Below are 18,613 nucleotides of genomic sequence, written 5' to 3' on the forward strand. Positions count from 1 at the left end.
CTGGACTGTAGTGTAGTTTTGATACTTTTTTCATCTTTTTAATTTTTTAATTATTATTATTTTTTAATAACATAAGGAGAGGTTGGACATACTTGTTTTCTCTGGAACATCAGATGCTGAGGGATGGCCTGATAGAAGTATATCAGACTTTCAGAAGCAGAGATAGATTATCTTTTTCACAGGGTGGAAATGTACAACACTACAGGGTATAGGTTTCAGGTGAGAGAGGGGATTTTTAAAAGCAATGTGCCAGGCACAGTTTTTTTTACAGAGAGTGGTAAGTGCCTAGAAAGCACTGCCAAGGGAGGGGTCGAAGCAGATGCCGTGGCAATGTTTAAGAAGCATTTAAACGGGCATGTGAGCTTACAGGGAGTGGAGTGATGCAGTTTAGAGCAGTAAGATTGACATCATGTTTGGCACACACAGTTTGGACGGAGGAAGCTGTTCCTGTGTTTTAATCTTCTATGTTCCATAAATCAATTCTACCTGCACAAGAAAATGGGATTCTGAAAAGGTATTAAAAAGGAAGTGATTTACATTCCAAATAGAATTTTTGAATTCAGCAGCAGACAATTATCAAAACTAATTAAACAGCCCCACTAGTACAGTCTGTAGATCCTAAAATGGCCACAGTCACCCACTTAGCCACATCAATCTCCTCAGAATGCACACAACTGGAGTGGAAGCAAGTCATCCTTGACCCGAAGGAACTGCTTAAGGCAGCAATGCAGAATATTCAGAAGACAATTCCGAAATAATTACTAATGTTATCTTTGGCAAGAACTAGAATCTTAAATGTCACAATAAGATAGGAAATAAATTGAAAAAGAACTTTTTGCTGAGTCAATTTAATTAGTTTCTTTATGGCATTGCTGAAAGGCTGACCTGCCTATTGAAATACACCTGACAATGCTGTGAAGATACTGAACTGTTTTTCATTTTACAGTGTACAGATCTCCTGAGTATGAAGAGCTGGCCTTTCAGCTGATGGTAAATCACCTGGTATCCATCGGATATCCCCAGGAATTGCTTCTCTACACCTATGATCCAACCTTCCCCACCAGGTAAAACTCGTTTCTTGACTTCCATAATAAAAAGAGAAAAGATCAGAAATACTCAGCAGTCAGAGATTGTGCTGGTGAAAAGTCATTGTTGAAATGTTAGTGTTACCGTTCTCTGCCTGACCTGAGTACTTCCAGCATTCTCCGTTGCTGTTTCAGATTTCCAGCATCTGCTTTTTGCTTTGAAGTTCCTGTTTCACTGTTCACCTGGGACATCTCACAATCATAGACACAAAATGCTGGAGTAACTCAGCGGGACAGGCAGCATTTCTGCATGGAAGGAATGGGTGACGTCACCCATTCCTGCTCTCCAGAGATGCTGCCTGTCCCGCTGAGTTACTCCAGCATTTTGTATCTATCTTCGGTGTAAACCAGCATCAGCAGTTCCTTTCCTCACATATCACAATCACACTGATATTTGGTATTTCCCTTATGGAAGCTGAGTACTACTCCACTCTCATCAGATGCACTTTGTAGTGTCCAAGATAGAAGAACTTTAATTTGTAAACATTTCATATTTATAACTTTAAATATGATAGTCTCTGCAAATGAGATGATGTGTTGGGTTACTGATAATACAATGAAACTATATGTGGAGATAGAAAGTATTACATTTAACCTCGGGAAATGGGGTATTGTGCAAGAATTGGTGAATGGAGATTTGGTGCAAAGGAAAAACAACAGTACTTTTTTTGTAACAGTTCATGCAACTACAGCACCTCTACAAAGGTTAAAAACTACATTTTCAAATATTTTATATTATAGAAAGATTATTCAAGTTTTAAATATTAAATGTATTAATTAAATTGCACAGTCAGGCCCATACACAATTTATGCAGCTTGTTGGACAATAATCCATCATAGACTCCAAAAGCAAGGAAAGAAATGCATACCAGCACCTTTTTGTCGAAAAGAACAAGCACTAAATAACATTCTTACAGAGAAAGTGTGAGGTGTCGTACGTTGGGAGGTCAAATGTTATGCAGCTGATGGCAAGACCCTTAACTGCATTGTGGGATCTTGGGATCCAAATCCATAGCTCCCTGAAAGTGGCAACACAGTAGTAGGGTGATAAAGAAGGTGTATGGTATACTTGAATTCATTGGTTGGGGCATTGAATATAACAGTCAGGAAATCATGATCCAGCTCTTTACGACTTTCGTTAGGTCTCATTTGGAGTATTGTGTGCAGTTCTCGTTGCCCCATCACAGGAAGACCGTGGAGGCTTTGGAGAGGGGGCAGAAGAGGAATACCTGAATGCTGTCTGGAATAGGAGATATTAGGCACATGGGGAGGTTGGGCAAACTTTGGTTGTTTTCTGTAAAATGCTGGAGGTTAAGAGGAGACCTGACAGAAGAATATAAAATGGAATTATTTATTTCCTCAAGTAGCTTTCTATCAGCAAAAAAATGTTAAATCATTGTAATAACCTACATTTGTGAGTAAGTCATATGACTCTTTGATATATAAAAGCAGAATTGCAGTTTATAAGGCTGTATTGGATGGAAGCATATAGAGTCATAGAGTGATACAGTGTGGAAACAGGCCCTTCGGCCCAACTTGCCCACACCGGCCAACAATGTCCCAGCTACACTAGTCCCACTAGTCCCACTTAGCTGCGCTTGGTCCATATCCCTCCAAACCTGGCCTATCCATGTACCTGTCGAACTGTCTCTAGTCACAGGCATCCAGTCTGAGAAGCAACCTTCCACCATCACCCTCTGCTATCCATTCTCTCCTTGGATCCCATGCAATCTAACCCTCCAGAGCAGCCTACCATGCGGAACCTTGTCGAACGCCTTACTGAAGTCCATGTACACAACATCTAAAGTACCATTAGCAAATTTGCAGATGATACAAAGCTGGGTGGTAGTGTGAACTGTGAGGAAGATGCTATGAGGTTGCAGGTTGACTTGGACAGGTTGTGTGAGTGGGCGGATGCATGGCAGATGCAGTTTAATGTGGATAAGTGTGAAGTTACCCACTTTGGCGGTAAGAATAGGAAGGCAGATTATTATCTGAATGGTGTCAAGTTAGGAAAAGGGGACGTACAACGAGATCTGGGTGTCCTAGTGCATCAGTCACTGAAAGGAAGCATGCAGGTACAGCAGGCAGTGAAGAAAGCCAATGGAATGTTGGCCTTCATAACAAGAGGAGTTGAGTATAGGAGCAAAGAGGTCCTTCTGCAGTTGTACAGGGCCCTAGTGAGACCGCACCTGGAGTACTGTGTGCAGTTTTGGTCTCCAAATTTGAGGAAGGATATTCTTGCTATTGAGGGTGTGCAGCGTAGGTTTACTAGGTTAATTCCCGGAATGGCGGGACTGTCATATGTTGAAAGACTGGAGCGACTAGGCTTGTATACAGTCGAATTTAGAAGGATGAGAGGGGATCTTATTGAAACGTATAAGATTATTAAGGGGTTGGACACGTTAGAGGCAGGAAACATGTTCCCAATGTTGGGGGAGTCCAGAACCGGGGGCCACAGTTTAAGAATAAAGGGTAGGCCATTTAGAACTGAGATGAGGAAAAACCTTTTCAGTCAGAGAGTTGTAAATCTGTGAAATTCTCTGCCTCAGAAGGCAGTGGAGGCCAATTCGCTGAATGCATTCAAGAGAGAGCTAGATAGAGCTCTTAAGGATAGCGGAGTCAGGGGGTATGGGGAGAAGGCAGGAACGGGGTACTGATTGAGAATGATCAGCCATGATCATATTGAATGGTGGTGCTGGCTCGAAGGGCCGAATGACCTACTCCTGCACCTGTTGTCTGTTGTCTATTATCTACATCTCTGCCCTCATCAACCTTTTTGGTCACGTCTTCAAAAAAATCAATGGCATCTTGGCCTTCATAATGAGAGGATTGGAGTATAGGAGCAAAGAGATCATTCTGCAGTTCTATAGGGCCCTGGTGAGTCCACATCTGGAGTATTGTGTGCAATTTTGATCTCCTAATTTGAGGAAGGACGTCCTTGCAGTGCAACGTAGGTTCACGAGGTTAATCCCTGGGATGGCAGGACTGTCATATGAGGAAAGATTGGAAAGACTGGGCTTGTATTCACTGGAGTTTAGAAGGATGAGAGGGGATCTTATAGAGACGTATAAAATTATAAAAGGACTGGACAAATGTTCCCAATGTTGGGGGAGTCCAGGACCAGGGGCCACAGTCCAAGAATAAAGGTGAGGCCATTTAAAACTGAGGTGAGAAGAAACTTTTTCACCCAGAGTTGTGAATTTGTGGAATTCTCTGCCACAGAAAGCAGTGGAGGCCAATTCACTGGATGAATTTAAAAGAGTGTTAGATAGAGCTCTAGGGGCTAGTGGAATCAAGGGATATGGGGAGAGGGCAGGCACAGGTTACTGATTGTGGATGATCAGCCATGATCACGAGTGCTGGCTCGAAGGGCCAAATGGCCTCCTCCTGCACCTATTTTCTATGTTTTTATGTAATTAGAAGATCCATCATGCCCCCTGTGTTCAACACCAGCCACGCTTATGCACATCCTCACTGGGTGTAAAGTAAGCCTCTCCCAAGGACGGTACACCTGGAGACATAATCAAGTGCTCAAATGCCTGGCAGCGACTCTGGAAAGCAGGAGAACAACCAACAATGCCCTGCCGCCCAGAACAACCAACCCAGTTATGCCAATTGCCTTTGTTCTGGAGGGGGAACAAAAGCAACGGAAAATTCCACCAAGGACAAGGTTTGGACAGCTGGAGGCAGCCCGGGACTGGCAGATGCTGGTGGATGTGGACCAACGGCTTACAGTTCCACCAGAGATAGCCATCACCAACTTGAGGCCTGATCTTGTCCTCTGGTCCAACTCTCAGCGCATGGTGTATTTTGTGGAGCTCACAGTCCCTTGGGAGGATGCTGTGCAGGAAACTTTTGAAAGAAAGAAACTGCGCTACACAGACCTTGCAGCGGAGGCAGAACAGCGGGGCTGGAGAGCAAAGATCTGCCCGGTAGAAGTTGGATGTCGAGGATTTGTGGCAACATCTACCGTAAGACTAATCCACATTAGGCAGGAAATGGTTTTGGGTAGACTGATGGGACTGAAGGCTGATAAATCCCCAGGGCCTGATGGTCTGCATCCCAGAGTACTTAAGGAGGTGGCTCTAGAAATAGTGGAAGCATTGGAGATCATTTTTCAATGTTCTATAGATTCAGGATCAGTTCCTGTGGATTGGAGGATAGCAAATGTTATCCCACTTTTTAAGAAAGGAGGGAGAGAGAAAACGGGTAATTATAGACCAGTTAGTCTGACATCAGTGGTGGGGAAGATGCTGGAGTCAATTATAAAAGACGAAATTGCTGAGCATTTGGATAGCAGTAACGGGATCATTCCGAGTCAGCATGGATTTACGAAGGGGAAATCATGCTTGACAAATCTACTGGAATTTTTTGAGGATGTAACTAGGAAAATTGACAAGGGAGAGTCAGTGGATGTGGTGTACCTCGACTTTCAGAAAGCCTTCGACAAGGTCCCACATAGGAGATTAGTGGGCAAAATTAGGGCACATGGTATTGGGGGTAGGGTACTGACATGGATAGAAAATTGGTTGACAGACAGAAAGCAAAGAGTGGGGATAAATGGGTCCCTTTCGGAATGGCAGGCAGTGATCAGTGGGGTACCGCAAGGTTCAGTGCTGGGACCCCAGCTATTTACGATATACATTAATGACTTAGACGAAGGGATTAAAAGTACCATTAGCAAATTTGCAGATGATACTAAGTTGGGGGGTAGTGTGAATTGTGAGGAAGATGCAATAAGGCTGCAGGGTGACTTGGACAGGTTGTGTGAGTGGGCGGATACATGGCAGATGCAGTTTAATGTAGATAAGTGTGAGGTTATTCACTTTGGAAGTAAGAATAGAAAGGCAGATTATTATCTGAATGGTGTCAAGTTAGGAGGAGGGGGAGTTCAACGAGATCTGGGTGTCCTAGTGCATCAGTCAATGAAAGGAAGCATGCAGGTACAGCAGGCAGTGAAGAAAGCCAATGGAATGTTGGCCTTCGTAACAAGAGGAGTTGAGTATAGGAGCAAAGAGGTCCTTCTACAGTTGTACCGGGCCCTGGTGAGACCGCACCTGGAGTACTGTGTGCAGTTTTGGTCTCCAAATTTCAGGAAGGATATTCTTGCTATGGAGGGCGTGCAGCGTAGGTTCACTAGGTTAATTCCCGGAATGGCGGGGCTGTCGTATGTTGAAAGGCTGGAGCGATTGGGCTTGTATACACTGGAATTTAGAAGGATGAGGGGGGATCTTATTGAAACATATAAGATAATTAGGGGATTGGACACATTAGAGGCAGATAACATGTTCCCAATGTTGGGGGAGTCCAGAACAAGGGGCCACAGTTTAAGAATAAGGGGTAGGCCATTTAGAACGGAGATGAGGAAGAACTTTTTCAGTCAGAGGGTGGTGAAGGTGTGGAATTCTCTGCCTCAGAAGGCAGTGGAGGCCAGTTCGTTGGATGCTTTCAAGAGAGAGCTGGATAGAGCTCTTAAGGATAGCGGAGTGAGGGGGTATGGGGAGAAGGCAGGAACTGGGTACTGATTGAGAGTGATCAGCCATGATCGCATTGAATGGCGGTGCTGGCTCGAAGGGCTGAATGGCCTACTCCTGCACCTATTGTCTATTGTCTATAAGACTGATGAAGGACCTGGGGATCAGCGGACAAGCCCTACGCCAGGCTATCAAGGAAACATCACAGGTGGCAGAGCAGAGTAGCCAGTGGCTCTGGCTGAAGAGGAAAGACCCCATCTGGTCTCCCAAATAAGTCGGCTAGGCAGATGCAGAGGGGGGTGGTTCTGGGACGCCAGAATGCACAGCTGAGCCTACTGGAGACGTCGTGGGTCCAATCAGCGAAACGTCGATGAAAGTAGGTGCCCACTTGATAACCCCAATGACGTGTCTGCCTAGCCTTTCTCAACATCGGAGGAGCATAGGTGAGTGCATAAGCCTCCCATCACCACCGGGAGGAAATTGACATTTGGCACTTTGGATTTCTAACATCTTGTCCTGTGTATTTGGAAACATGTGAGACACGACCTCCCACATACAAAACCATGCTGACTATCCCTTATCAGCCCTTGCCCATCCAAATGCCTGTATATCCTATCCCTCAGAATACTCTCCAGTAACTTAACAACTTCAGATGATAAACTCACCGGCCTATAGTTCCCAGCATTTCCCCTGCAGCCCTTCTTGAAAAAAGGCACATTTGCCATCCTCCTGTCTTCCGGCACCTCTCCTGTATTTAAGGACGATTCGTAAATTTCAACCAGGGCTCCCGCAATTTCCTCTCTAATTTCCCACAATGTCCTCGGATATATCAGATCAGGCCCTGGAGATTTGTCTCCCTTCAAACACAACAGTACCTTCAGCACCTCTTCGATGGTAACGCTGACTGCTCTCAAGACACTTCCAGTGAGTGCTCCAGTTTCCTCCGTCCTACTGTCTTTCTCTTCGGTAAATACAGAGGATATATACTCATTGAAGACCTTGCCCATCTCCTGTGGCTCCACACAGAAGTGACCGCTTTGATTCCTGAGAGGTCCCACTCTCTCTCTAGTTACCCTTTTCCCTCTTAAGTATTTATAAAATATTTTGGGATTGCCCTTAATGCTACCCACCGGAGCTATCTCCTGGCCCCTTTTTGCCCTTCTGATTTCCTTTTTTAGTTTACTCCTTAGTTCCCAAAACTCCTCCAGGGATGCACTTGATCCCAGCTGCCGATACCTGTCCCATGCATCCTTCTTGTTTTTGACTAACATCTCAATTTCCCTTGTCAGTCAAGCTTCCTTCCGTTTGCCTGCTTTGCCCTTCACTCTAACGGGGACGTTCACATCCTGAGCTTTCTTCAGTACAATATTAAAAACATCCCACTTGGCCGATGTTCCTTTCCCCTCAAATAACCTGCTCCAGTCAACTTGAGCGAGATCTTCTCTCATATCATCAAAGTTGGCCTTACCCCAGTTGAGCATTTTAACACGTGGAACCTCTCCGTCTCTATCCATAACTATCTTAAACCTAATCAAACTGTGGTCACTGGTCCCAAAAGGCTCCTCCACACACACTTCATTAACTTGCCCTTCCCAATTTCCCAATACTAGATCCAATACACTCCCACGTGTGGAGGCCTCCACATACTGCTTAAGAAAACTCTCCTGAACACTTTTGAGGAATTGCACCCCATCTAAACCCTTCATACTATGATTTTCCCAGTCCATATTGGGAAAGTTAAAATCCCCTACAAACAACAGCCTTATTTGACCTGCAACTGTCTGCAATCTCCCGGTACATTTGTTCTTCTAATTCCCATTGACTATTTGGGGGTCTGTAGTACACCCCCAACAAAGTGATCATTCCTTTCTTGTTCCTCAGCTCCATGTAGCCTCACTAGATGAACCGTCCATAATGTCACCTCTGACACTGCCGTGACATCCTCCTTAACCAACAATGCAACTCCCCCTCCTCTTTTTCCCTCACCCCTGTCTCTCCTGAAGCTCCTGTACCCCGGAACATTGAGCTGCCAGTCCTGCCCCTCCCTTAGCCAGGTTTCAGTCATGGCTGCAAAGTCCCAGTCGCTCGTACCTATCCATGCCCTAAGCTCATCTGCCTTACCCATCTAGCTCCTTGCATTAAAACACGTGCAGTTTAAACCAACCCTCCTTCCTGGAGGGAGTTGGCTGTTTTGCCATTTATAAATGCTCCAGAGTCTCAACCTGAAATATCACCTTTTCCTTTTCTCTTGAGATGCTGCCTGACCCACTGAGCTACTCCAGCTTGTTGTGTCTATCTCCATACAGCTATGTTTGCACTGGGTTAGTGGGAGATTGTGGGCATTAGCAGGGTGCCTCCCTGGCCATGCCTTTCCCTGCTGCTTTAATCCCCCATAGCTGTGTCATCCCTCAGATATCTGCGCTGCTCTCCTTGTGATCCCCAGCTTGTCCCCAAATGGAATCACTCCACCATTGGTTATAGTTCCTTTAGCAATAAGCCGTTAGCTCTGAAAATCCCAACGTAAATCATTCCTCCTCTCTATCTTCCTTTGAACCTTCAGGTCACCCTTTAAAACCTACCTCTTTGGCCAAGCTTTTGACTATCTCCCCAAACATTTCCCCGGGATCAGTGTCGATCATTGTTTGATAATGTTCCTGTCAAATTCCTTGGGGCATTTGCTAAGTAAATGTAAGGTGAATTTGATGGGCTTTCCTATTCCATGAGTTTGGGAGCTACAGGGATTATTGAAGAGAGAATAGGAAGAGGAGGAAGAAATGTAAAAAAGGGAAAGTCTGAGTCAAACAGGATAATCTACAATACAAAGATTGAGGAGAGATTGTAAATAGAAAACCAGGGAAGGAGAGTTTTTAAAGCATTCACTCTGAGAGTGGGATCAAGAGTCAAGAGTGTTTTATTGTCATGTGTCCCAGATAGAACAATGAAATTCTTACTTGCTGCAGCACAACAGAATATGTAAACATAGTGCACTGTAAACAATATAATAAACGAGAGAGAAATAAACTTCAGTGTGTATATATACACATACTCACAAGTACTCGCACACACACACACACACAAACATATATACACATATACTCAAAAAACAAACAATAGTAGTGCAATAATAATAATGCTAATAATATTCTATTGTAGTTCAGAGCTTATTTGAGGTTGTAATGTTTAATACCCTGATGGCTGTAGGGAAGAAGCTGTTCCTGAACCTGAACCTGGAGTTTTCAGGCTCCTGTATCTTCTTCCCAATGGCAGGAGTGAAATGAGTGTGTGGCTAGGATGGTGTGGATCTCTGATGATGCTGGCTGCCTTTTTGAGGCAGTGACTATAATAAATTCCTTCGATGGTGGTAGACTGGGCAGTGTTCACCACTTTTTGCAGTCTTTTCCACTCCTGGACGTTCAAGTTGCTGAACCAGGCCGTGATGCAACCAGTCAATATGTTCTCTACTGTACACCTGTAGAAGTTCAAGAGAATCCTCTTTGACATACCGAATCTCCTTAATCTTCTTAGGAAGTAGAGGCGTTGATTGCTTTACTGATAAGAAGTTCTGGTTTTGGTATTTCATTGGTGTGGATGTTCCACTTAGCTCTTGCCAGCTATTTGCAATAATGTGTGCCTAATGCCATCTTGGGAGCTGTGGTTAATCAGTGTGTTCTGATGGAGATGCTCTGCTTCACTTTCACTCAAGTGGTGCCAAGAAGTACTTGAGATACCTTTGTGAATCTGGTTCATACAGAGAACCATCCAGCTGAATGGACAGTTAAACCTTCATGTGTGCCTGTACTTAACATCACATCCACGTCAGTTTTTTATAAAAAGATACAAAGTGCTGGTGTCAGGCAGCATCTCTGGAAGACATGGATAGATGACATTTTGGGTCAGGACTCTTCTTCATACAAATCATACTAGTGGGGAGAAAGCTGCAAAAAGAAATGGGACATCCTCAATGAGATTTCCTCAAATTGTTAATTGACGCATACTTGATCTTAGATGGGCAACTATTGCAAGTCCCATGGGTATGATTAAAATCAGAGTGCTCCACACCTCCAGTATGCGAGAAAGCCCTCATCTTGTTCATGCATCATGTTAGTTCACCTGGAACTGCCCTTCATCATATATTGGGCGTGACGTGGCTAATGACCATTGACTATTATTTGTGATAGGATTTCCTACATGTAACCTTTTCATGGTTTTCATAATTAATTTAATATTGTATGAGGGTTCAGAATGAGAAAATGGGACATCAGAACAAGTGTAAATGGGTGATTGATGGTCCATGTGGACTTGGTGGGCCAAAGGGCCTGTTTCCCTCCTGTATCTTTCAAAAAACAGATGAAAATGCCAATGGTCAATGGTATTTTATTGTCACATATGCAAGCACACAGTGAAAAGAAGATAGACGCAAAGTGCTGGAGTAATTCAGCGGGACAGGCGGCATCTCTGGAGTGAAGGAATGGGTGGCAGAAGAAAGGTCTCGACCCAAAACGTCACCCATTCCTTCTCTCCAGCGATGCTGCCTGTCCTGCAGAGTTACTCTAGCACTTTGCGTCTATCTTTGGTTTAAACCAGCATCTGCAGTTCCTTTCTACACAGTGAAAAGATTCAGGAATAGTATTAAAATGAAATTGAGGGAGTTGGAATGAGTTTTTTTTAAACTTAGAGGTATAGTAGCATGGAGCAGCTTATTTAAACCAATACAGATGCAAACCAGATGAATGGGTGAAAACAAAGAGTGCAGGCAAGGGCGAGGGAACAAAATGAGAGTAGACAGCTTTAGTTGCAGACCTGTCACACTTATGGTCACAATGAACTGAATTGTCCATTTTTTACATTGATCTACAAAATGTTCAGCTTGCTTTTGTAGGCTGTGAGCGATTTTGCGAAGCTGCATGCGTGGATGTTTGTAGACCGTGAATAAAGGGAGCTCTGAGACAGTTACATCGATGTGTGTATAAATAGTTAATGATGTGGCTTCCAGTTGCACGGTGAGCCTGTGTTAAAAAAAGAACACAGGAGCAGGGTGGGTCAGGTAGCACTTCAGCCAAATCAGTAAGATCATGATCATGACTGATCCAACCAGGGCCGCAATCCCAGAGAACCAATCAGTTCCCCTCTACCAAAACTCTCCTCCGCCTGGCAGAACATGTCCTCACCATCAACAACTTCTCTTTTGACTCCTCTCACTTTCTTCAAGTTAAAGGTGCATCCATGGACGCACGCATGAGCCTCATAAGGTCATAGAGTGATGCAGTGTGGGAACAGGCCTTCGGCCCAACATGCTCACAATGGTCAACACATCCCAGCTACACTAGTCCCGCCTGCCTGCGTTTGGTCCACATCCCTCCAAACCTGTCCTATCCATTTACCTGTCGAAGTATTTCGTGAATGTTGGGATAGAGCCTGCCTCAACTACTGCCTCTGGCAACTTGTTCCATACCCCCACCACCCCGTGTGTGAAGGCTGCCTTCCCTTATGTTGGTTTCCTTGAGCTCGTGCAGAACTCATTGATTTCATTAACTGTATCTCTAACTTGTACCCTGTCTTCAAATTTACTTGGCCTACCTCAGACACCTCTCTCTGCTTTCTTGATCTTTCTTTCTCCATCACAGGGGACAGACTATCGACTGATGTCTACTTCAAATCCACGGACTCTCAGAGCTATCTGGACTACACCTCCTCCCACCCTGTCTCTTGCAAAAACTCTATCCCCTCATCTCAATATCCCCATCTCTGCCGCACCAGCTCCCAAGATGGGACATCTGGGACATCTGAGATGCCCAGTTTGTTTATTCAACATGGTTCCCCCACACCCCACTATCATAGATGGGTCCATCACCCACGTCTCTTCTGTATCCCATAGTTCTGCTCTCACTCCTCCTCCCCTCAGATGCAACAAGGATAGAGTTCCCCTGGTCCTTAACTTTCACCCACCAGCCTCCACATGCAACACAACACTCTGCAACATTTCTGCCACTTCAAAATAATCCCACCACTTGTCACATTTTCCCATCTCCTCCCATCTCCACCTTCCGCAGAATCTGCTGCCTTACACCCTCTTGGTTCATTCATCCCTTTCCACCTAAACCACTCCCTCCCCAGCTACTTTCCCCTGCAAACGCAGGAGATGTTACACCTGTCCCAATACCTCCCCCCTCACATCCATCCAGTGACCTCAGCAGTCATTCCAGGTGACCCAGAGGTTGACGTATATCCTCTCCAACCTCATCTACTGCATCGTGTTCCCGATGTGGCCACCTGTACAAAACCCGCTCGGTCCGCCAAGGTCCGTTGAATCTCCCGGTTGCTAACCACTTTAATTCTCCTTCCTATTCCCATACTGACTTTTCTGTCCTGAGACTTCTCCATTCCCAGAGTGAGGCCACATGCAACAACACAACGATAAAACCATTGAATTCTTCAATTTTAAGTAACCGACCTTCAATCAACCACCTCTACCTCCCCCCTTCCCTTCCACCACTCTTCACTGTGCCCCACCTGAACTCCTCCCCATTTCTCCCATCACACTCCCATTTCACCCACATTCCTTCCTCCGGCTTCACAATTCACATTTCTTCTATCGTTTCTCTCAACGTTTGTCTTTTTATCTTTGGCTTTTGTCCAACCATCTGGATATCAAATGCCTCCATCACCTGTATCCACCTATCACTTACCTGACTTTGTTCTGCCCCTCCTCTCTTCCAGCTTTCTCCCCACTCCACAACACACCACAATCAGTCTGAAGAAGATTCCCATCCTAAAACATCATCTATTCATCTTCTCCAGGGATGCTGCCTGACCTGCTGAGTTACTGCAGCACTTTGTGTCTCATTTTGTAAATAAGTATCGGTGGTTCTCTCAACCCCACTTTCTTGATCTCTCCCCATGCTCTATGATTCCTGTGTAGTGTAAATGCCTGTCAGTCTCCGCCTTGAAACTGTTTAATGACACCTGCTGCATAGATAGCCCAATCCCCTTCAGAATCTTATGTGCTTTAGTGAGATCATCTTTAATTTTTCTATATTCCAATGAGTTTGAGGCAAACTGTCTCAATCTTTTCTTCAAATGTCAAACTTTTCATTATGCAGCAGGAATCAAACTAGTGATCCTTCCCTGCACTGTCTCCAACAAAAGCACATCTTTCCCTGAATATGGAGACCAAATTGTACATAGTTCTCATATGTGGCCTGTAGTTACATAAATAATTTCATACTCCATACCCCTTGCTATGGATGCCAACATCCCATTAGCCATTCTAATTACTTGTTCTGCACACTAACATTTGCATTTCATAAGACCATGTCACAGGAGCAGAATTAGAACATTCGGCCCATCAAGTCTATTCTGCCATTAAATTGTAGCAAAGCTATCTTTCCCACTCAACACCATTCTCCTGCCTTCTCCCCATAACCTTTGACACCCTTACTAATCAAGAACTTGTCAATCTCCGCTTAAAAATACCCAGTGACCTGGCCTCCACAGCCGTCTGTGGCAATGAATTTCACAGGTTCACCACCCTGGCGAAGAAGAAATTCCTCCTCGTCTCCTTTCTAAAGGTATAACCTTTTATTCTGAGGCTGTGCCCTCTGGTCCTCGACTCTCCCACTTGTGAAAACATCCTCTCCACATCCAATCTATCTAGGTGTTTCAATATTTGGTAAGTTTCAATGAGTCCCTCTTCTAAGCTCCAGTAAGTACAGGCCCAGAGCCATCAAATGCTCATCATACTTTAACCCAATCATCTCTGGGATCATTGTTGTTAACCTCCTCCAGAACACCACTAGTCACTAGCCGCTAACCAAAGAAAGCCCCCTTTATTCCCACTCTGTCTTCTGCCATTCGGCCAATCTTCTATCCATGTTAGTATCTTCCCACTTACACCATGGTCTCTCATCTTGTTTAGCAGACTCATGTGTGGCAGGCACTCCTTCTGAAAATCCAAATAAACAACATCCACTCACTCTCCTTTGTCCATCTTGCCATTTAATTCCTCAAAGAATTCCAACAGATTAGTCAGGCAAGATCTCCCCTTCACAAAACCATGCTGACTTCAGCCTATTTTATCATGAACTTCTAAAGCCTCATCCTTCATAATGGACTCTAAAATCTTACCAACTGCTGAAGTCAGGCTAACCGGCATATAGTTACCCTTCTTTTGTCTCGCTCCCTTCTTGAACAGTTGAGTAGTATTTTCCAGTTCTCTGGGACCACTCTTGACTCTAGTGATTCTTGAAAGATCACTAGTAATGCCTCCACAATCTCTAAAGCTACGTCTTTCAGACCTCTGGGATGTAGTTATTCAGTTTATCCACCATTTCTTTATTCCTCATTACTACTTCTCCAGCGTTATTTTAGAAACATAGAAAATAGGTGCCGGAGGAGGCCATTCGGCCCTTCGAGCCAACACCGCCATTCATTGTGATCATGGCTGATTGTCCCCAATCAATAACCCGTGCCTGCCTTCTCCCCATATCCCTTGATTCCACTAGTGCCTCGAGCTCTATCTAACTCAATTTTCCAGCGGTCCAATGTCCACTTTTACCTCTCTTTAACTCTTTATGTATCTGAAGAAACTTTTAGTATCCTCTTTTATATTATTGGCTTGCTAACCTTCATATTATCTTTTTTCTCCCCTTTTTGCCTTTTTACTTGCCTTCTGTTAGTTTTTAAAAGTTTTCCAATCCTCTATCTTCCCGCTAATTTTTGCAATATTATACTCTTTTCCTTTTACTTTTCTGCTGTCTTTGACTTCCTTTGTCAGACACGGATGCATTAGAATCTTTCTCCCTCTTTGGAATGAAAAAATCCTGTGTCTTCAGAATTGCTCCCAGATATTCCTGCTGTTGCTGCTCCACCATCATTCCTGCTAGAGTTCCTTTTTGCAATCAACTTTAGCCAGCTCCTCCCTCATGCCTCTGTAGTCTCCTTTACTCAACAGTAATCCTGACACATCCGATTTCATCTTCTCCCTCTCAAACCACAGGTTGAATTTTATCAGTTTATATCACTATCTCCTAGGGGTTCCTTTATCTTAAGCCTCATAAAAAACGGTTCGTGACACAACACCACATCTACACCACGTGCTGATAGTGGAGGACGATGATGTTCAGGAGATACTGGAGGACGATGACACATCCAATGATGATGTTGAGGAAATTGTGGAGGTGGAAGAGGAAGTGGAAGAGGAAGAGGAAGTGGTTGAGATGGCGAGGCAGGACGTGGAAGCCAAGGAAAATGGCGGCGGCGGTTACGGAGGCCTCACCAACGACGGAAATGAAAAGCCTTCTGGAAAACGACACAAGTTTATAAAGTAGAAAAAAAGCAAACGGGTGCATTTTGCTGCAGTATGTGTGAGAGAGAGAGTGTTATGTGTGTGTGGAATTTGTATCATTGCCACCATCTTCCCTTCCCGAGTTCACCAGACCAACGGTGGCCATTTTGTTTACTCTCGTGGGGTGGAATTAGGCTGTTAGGCCCATCGAGCCCACCCCGCCATTCAAAGACGGCCGATCGTTAAGTCACAGGAGTAGATTTGGCCATTCGGCCCATCGAGTCCACTCTGCCATTCAATCACCGGCGATCGCTGGTCGGCGCGAACTCGGTGGGCCGAAGGGCCTGTTTCCGCGCTGTATCTGTAAACTAAACTAGTGTGTGAATGGACGATCACTGGTCAGCACGGCTTGGTGGGCCGAAGGGCCTGTTTCCGCGCTGTATCTCTAAACTGAACTAGTGTGTGAACGGGCGATCGCTGGTCGGCACGGACTCGGTGGGCCGAAGGGCCTGTTTCCGCGCTGTATCTCTAAACTAAAAAAAATCTAGAATTGCCTTTTCCCTAGTAGGCTCTGGTTCCCTAGTTCCCTAGTTGCTCTAAGAAGTCATCTTGCCGTCACTCCACAAATTCCTTCTCTTGGGATCCAATATCAACCTGTTTTACCAGTCTACAGTATATTGAAATCCCCCATGACCACTATAACATTGCCTTCCTGATGTAATTTATACCCTACTTCCTGGCTACTGTTTGGAGGCCTGTATATAACTTCCATCAGCGTCTTTCTAACCTTGCAGTTTCTTAGCTGTACCCACTGTCATTCTACATCTTCTGAGCTTATGTCATCGCTTGTTCAAGATGGAATTTCATTCCTTATCGGCAGAGCCACTCCACTCCCTCTGCCCACCTGCCTGTCTTTTCGATATGATATGTATCCTTGGATGTTCAGCTCCCAGCTCTGATCCTCTTTCAGCCCCATCTCAATGATGCCAACAACGTCGTACCTACCAATTTCTAACTGTGCTGTAAGCTCATCCATTATCTTTCGTGTGGTGCGTGCATTCAAATACAACACCTTTAGTTAAGTATTCACACCCCTCTTCTCAAATTGGCCCCCATTTTGCCTGACCTTAGACTCTTATCACTTCTTAAACTTTCCTCCACTTTAATTTCATCCAGGCATTTCCAGCTTGTTTAATCCACCCCCTATTTGCTGAATTGCTGCTCTGGTTCCCACTCTCTGCTATTCTAGTTTAAACCCTCCCGAGTAGCAGCAGCAGCAAACCTTCCTGCAAGGATATTGGGGCCCCTCCTGTTCGGGCACAAATCATACCTCTTGTACAGGTCACCTCTGCCCCAGAAGAGATCCCAGTGGTCCAAACATTTGAATCCCTTTCCCCTGCAAAGCCACGCATTCATCTGTCCTCTCCTTTTATTGCTACCTCACGAGCACGTGTCACAGATATTAATCCAGACCATGGAAGTCCTGCATTTTAACCTTTTGCCCAACTCCCTATATTATGCACAGCAAATTCTGGCCGCTCACCTTCCCCCTTGTGAAATGTTCTGCAGCCACTCCAAGACATCTGGGTCCCTGGCACCAGGGAGGCAACAGACCATCCTGGAGTTCTGTGTGCTGCCACAGAATCTGCCGTCTATCCCCCAAACTATCGAGTCTCCTGTCACTATGGCTATGCTGGCCTCACCCTACCCCACTATGCCTTAGAGCCAAGCTCCCTGCCGCAGACCTGGCCGCTGCTGCTCTCCCCTGAATGGTCATTCCCTCTGTCCAGAGTGGTACACCTGTTGTGCAGGGAAATGGCCACAGAAGATTCCTGACTCTTTTCCTACTCACTTTCCTGTGGTCACCCACCTACTTGGAAACCCCAGATTCTGTTCTACTGGAACATTTTATGTTCTCACTCTATGTAAAGAATAATTTACATTTCAGTCTTCCACATTTCTGCATTTTTTCCACATCACACTCAATCTTCCAACTTCTTGCCCACTCATTGAATTTGTCTATATTCCTTTACAGGCCATTTATGTCCGCCACACAACTTTATAACCTGTCCATTACTGCATTATGAGCATGTTGAGAGGATGCCCTTCATTCAACGTGTAGGTGGGATCATGACTGCCCATGCATCTTTGTTTAGCTATCCAAAAGTGACCTCAGTAACATATCTATGTCCAGGATGAACCCTTCTCTTATCTCAATCTGTGATAGTGCAAACAGTGAGCTATATGCACATTAAGAGCTTTATGCAAATACTTCAGAGCTTGAGCAACTTTTCTCAGTCATAGGTCGAGTTCAATGACTTTGTTACTTGGATTTTCTTTAAAGATAACCGTTGGATTATCAATGATTAAATGAAAGTCCAATTGAGTTCAACTTGATGAACCGCTTTCTGAATCAAACAGGTAATGTGCATGGATCAGGGAAAATGTATCAAGGAAAATGATAGGCATGAATCAGGGAAAATGTTGGGAATAATATTCAAAGAATTCAGCCAGGTTTTCAGTGTTTCGTGCCAAATCTCTCAAATGTATGTTACATTGTCACACTGTGAAACGCCAGTAGAAATTGTTTCTCTGAATTTTGAATAAATATTTTAAATAGCTCTTTGGGGGGTGGTGGGAGTGTGGTGGGAGTGTGGGGGGTGGTGGGAGTGTGGGGGTGGTGGGAGTGGTGGGAGTGTGAGGGGGTGGTGGGAGTGTGGGGGGGTGGTGGGAGTGTGGGGGGTGGTGGGAGTGAGGGGGGTGGTGGG

The 18,613-nt window shown here is 44.8% G+C and overlaps 1 protein-coding gene across 1 annotated transcript in view; it reads left to right on the top strand.

Moving 5' to 3' along the window:
* The window catches only part of LOC144610248 (cytosolic purine 5'-nucleotidase-like), a 163,568-nt gene that overhangs the window by 66,913 nt on the left and 78,042 nt on the right, over window positions 1-18,613 (top strand). Inside the window, exon 6 of the mRNA XM_078428840.1 lies at window positions 947-1,064. Coding sequence (XP_078284966.1) covers window positions 947-1,064 — 118 coding nt within the window. The remainder of the gene's footprint in view (window positions 1-946; window positions 1,065-18,613) is intronic.

Source organism: Rhinoraja longicauda, chromosome 36 (genome assembly GCF_053455715.1).
Source record: "Rhinoraja longicauda isolate Sanriku21f chromosome 36, sRhiLon1.1, whole genome shotgun sequence".
Taxonomy (NCBI): Eukaryota; Metazoa; Chordata; class Chondrichthyes; order Rajiformes; family Arhynchobatidae; genus Rhinoraja; species Rhinoraja longicauda.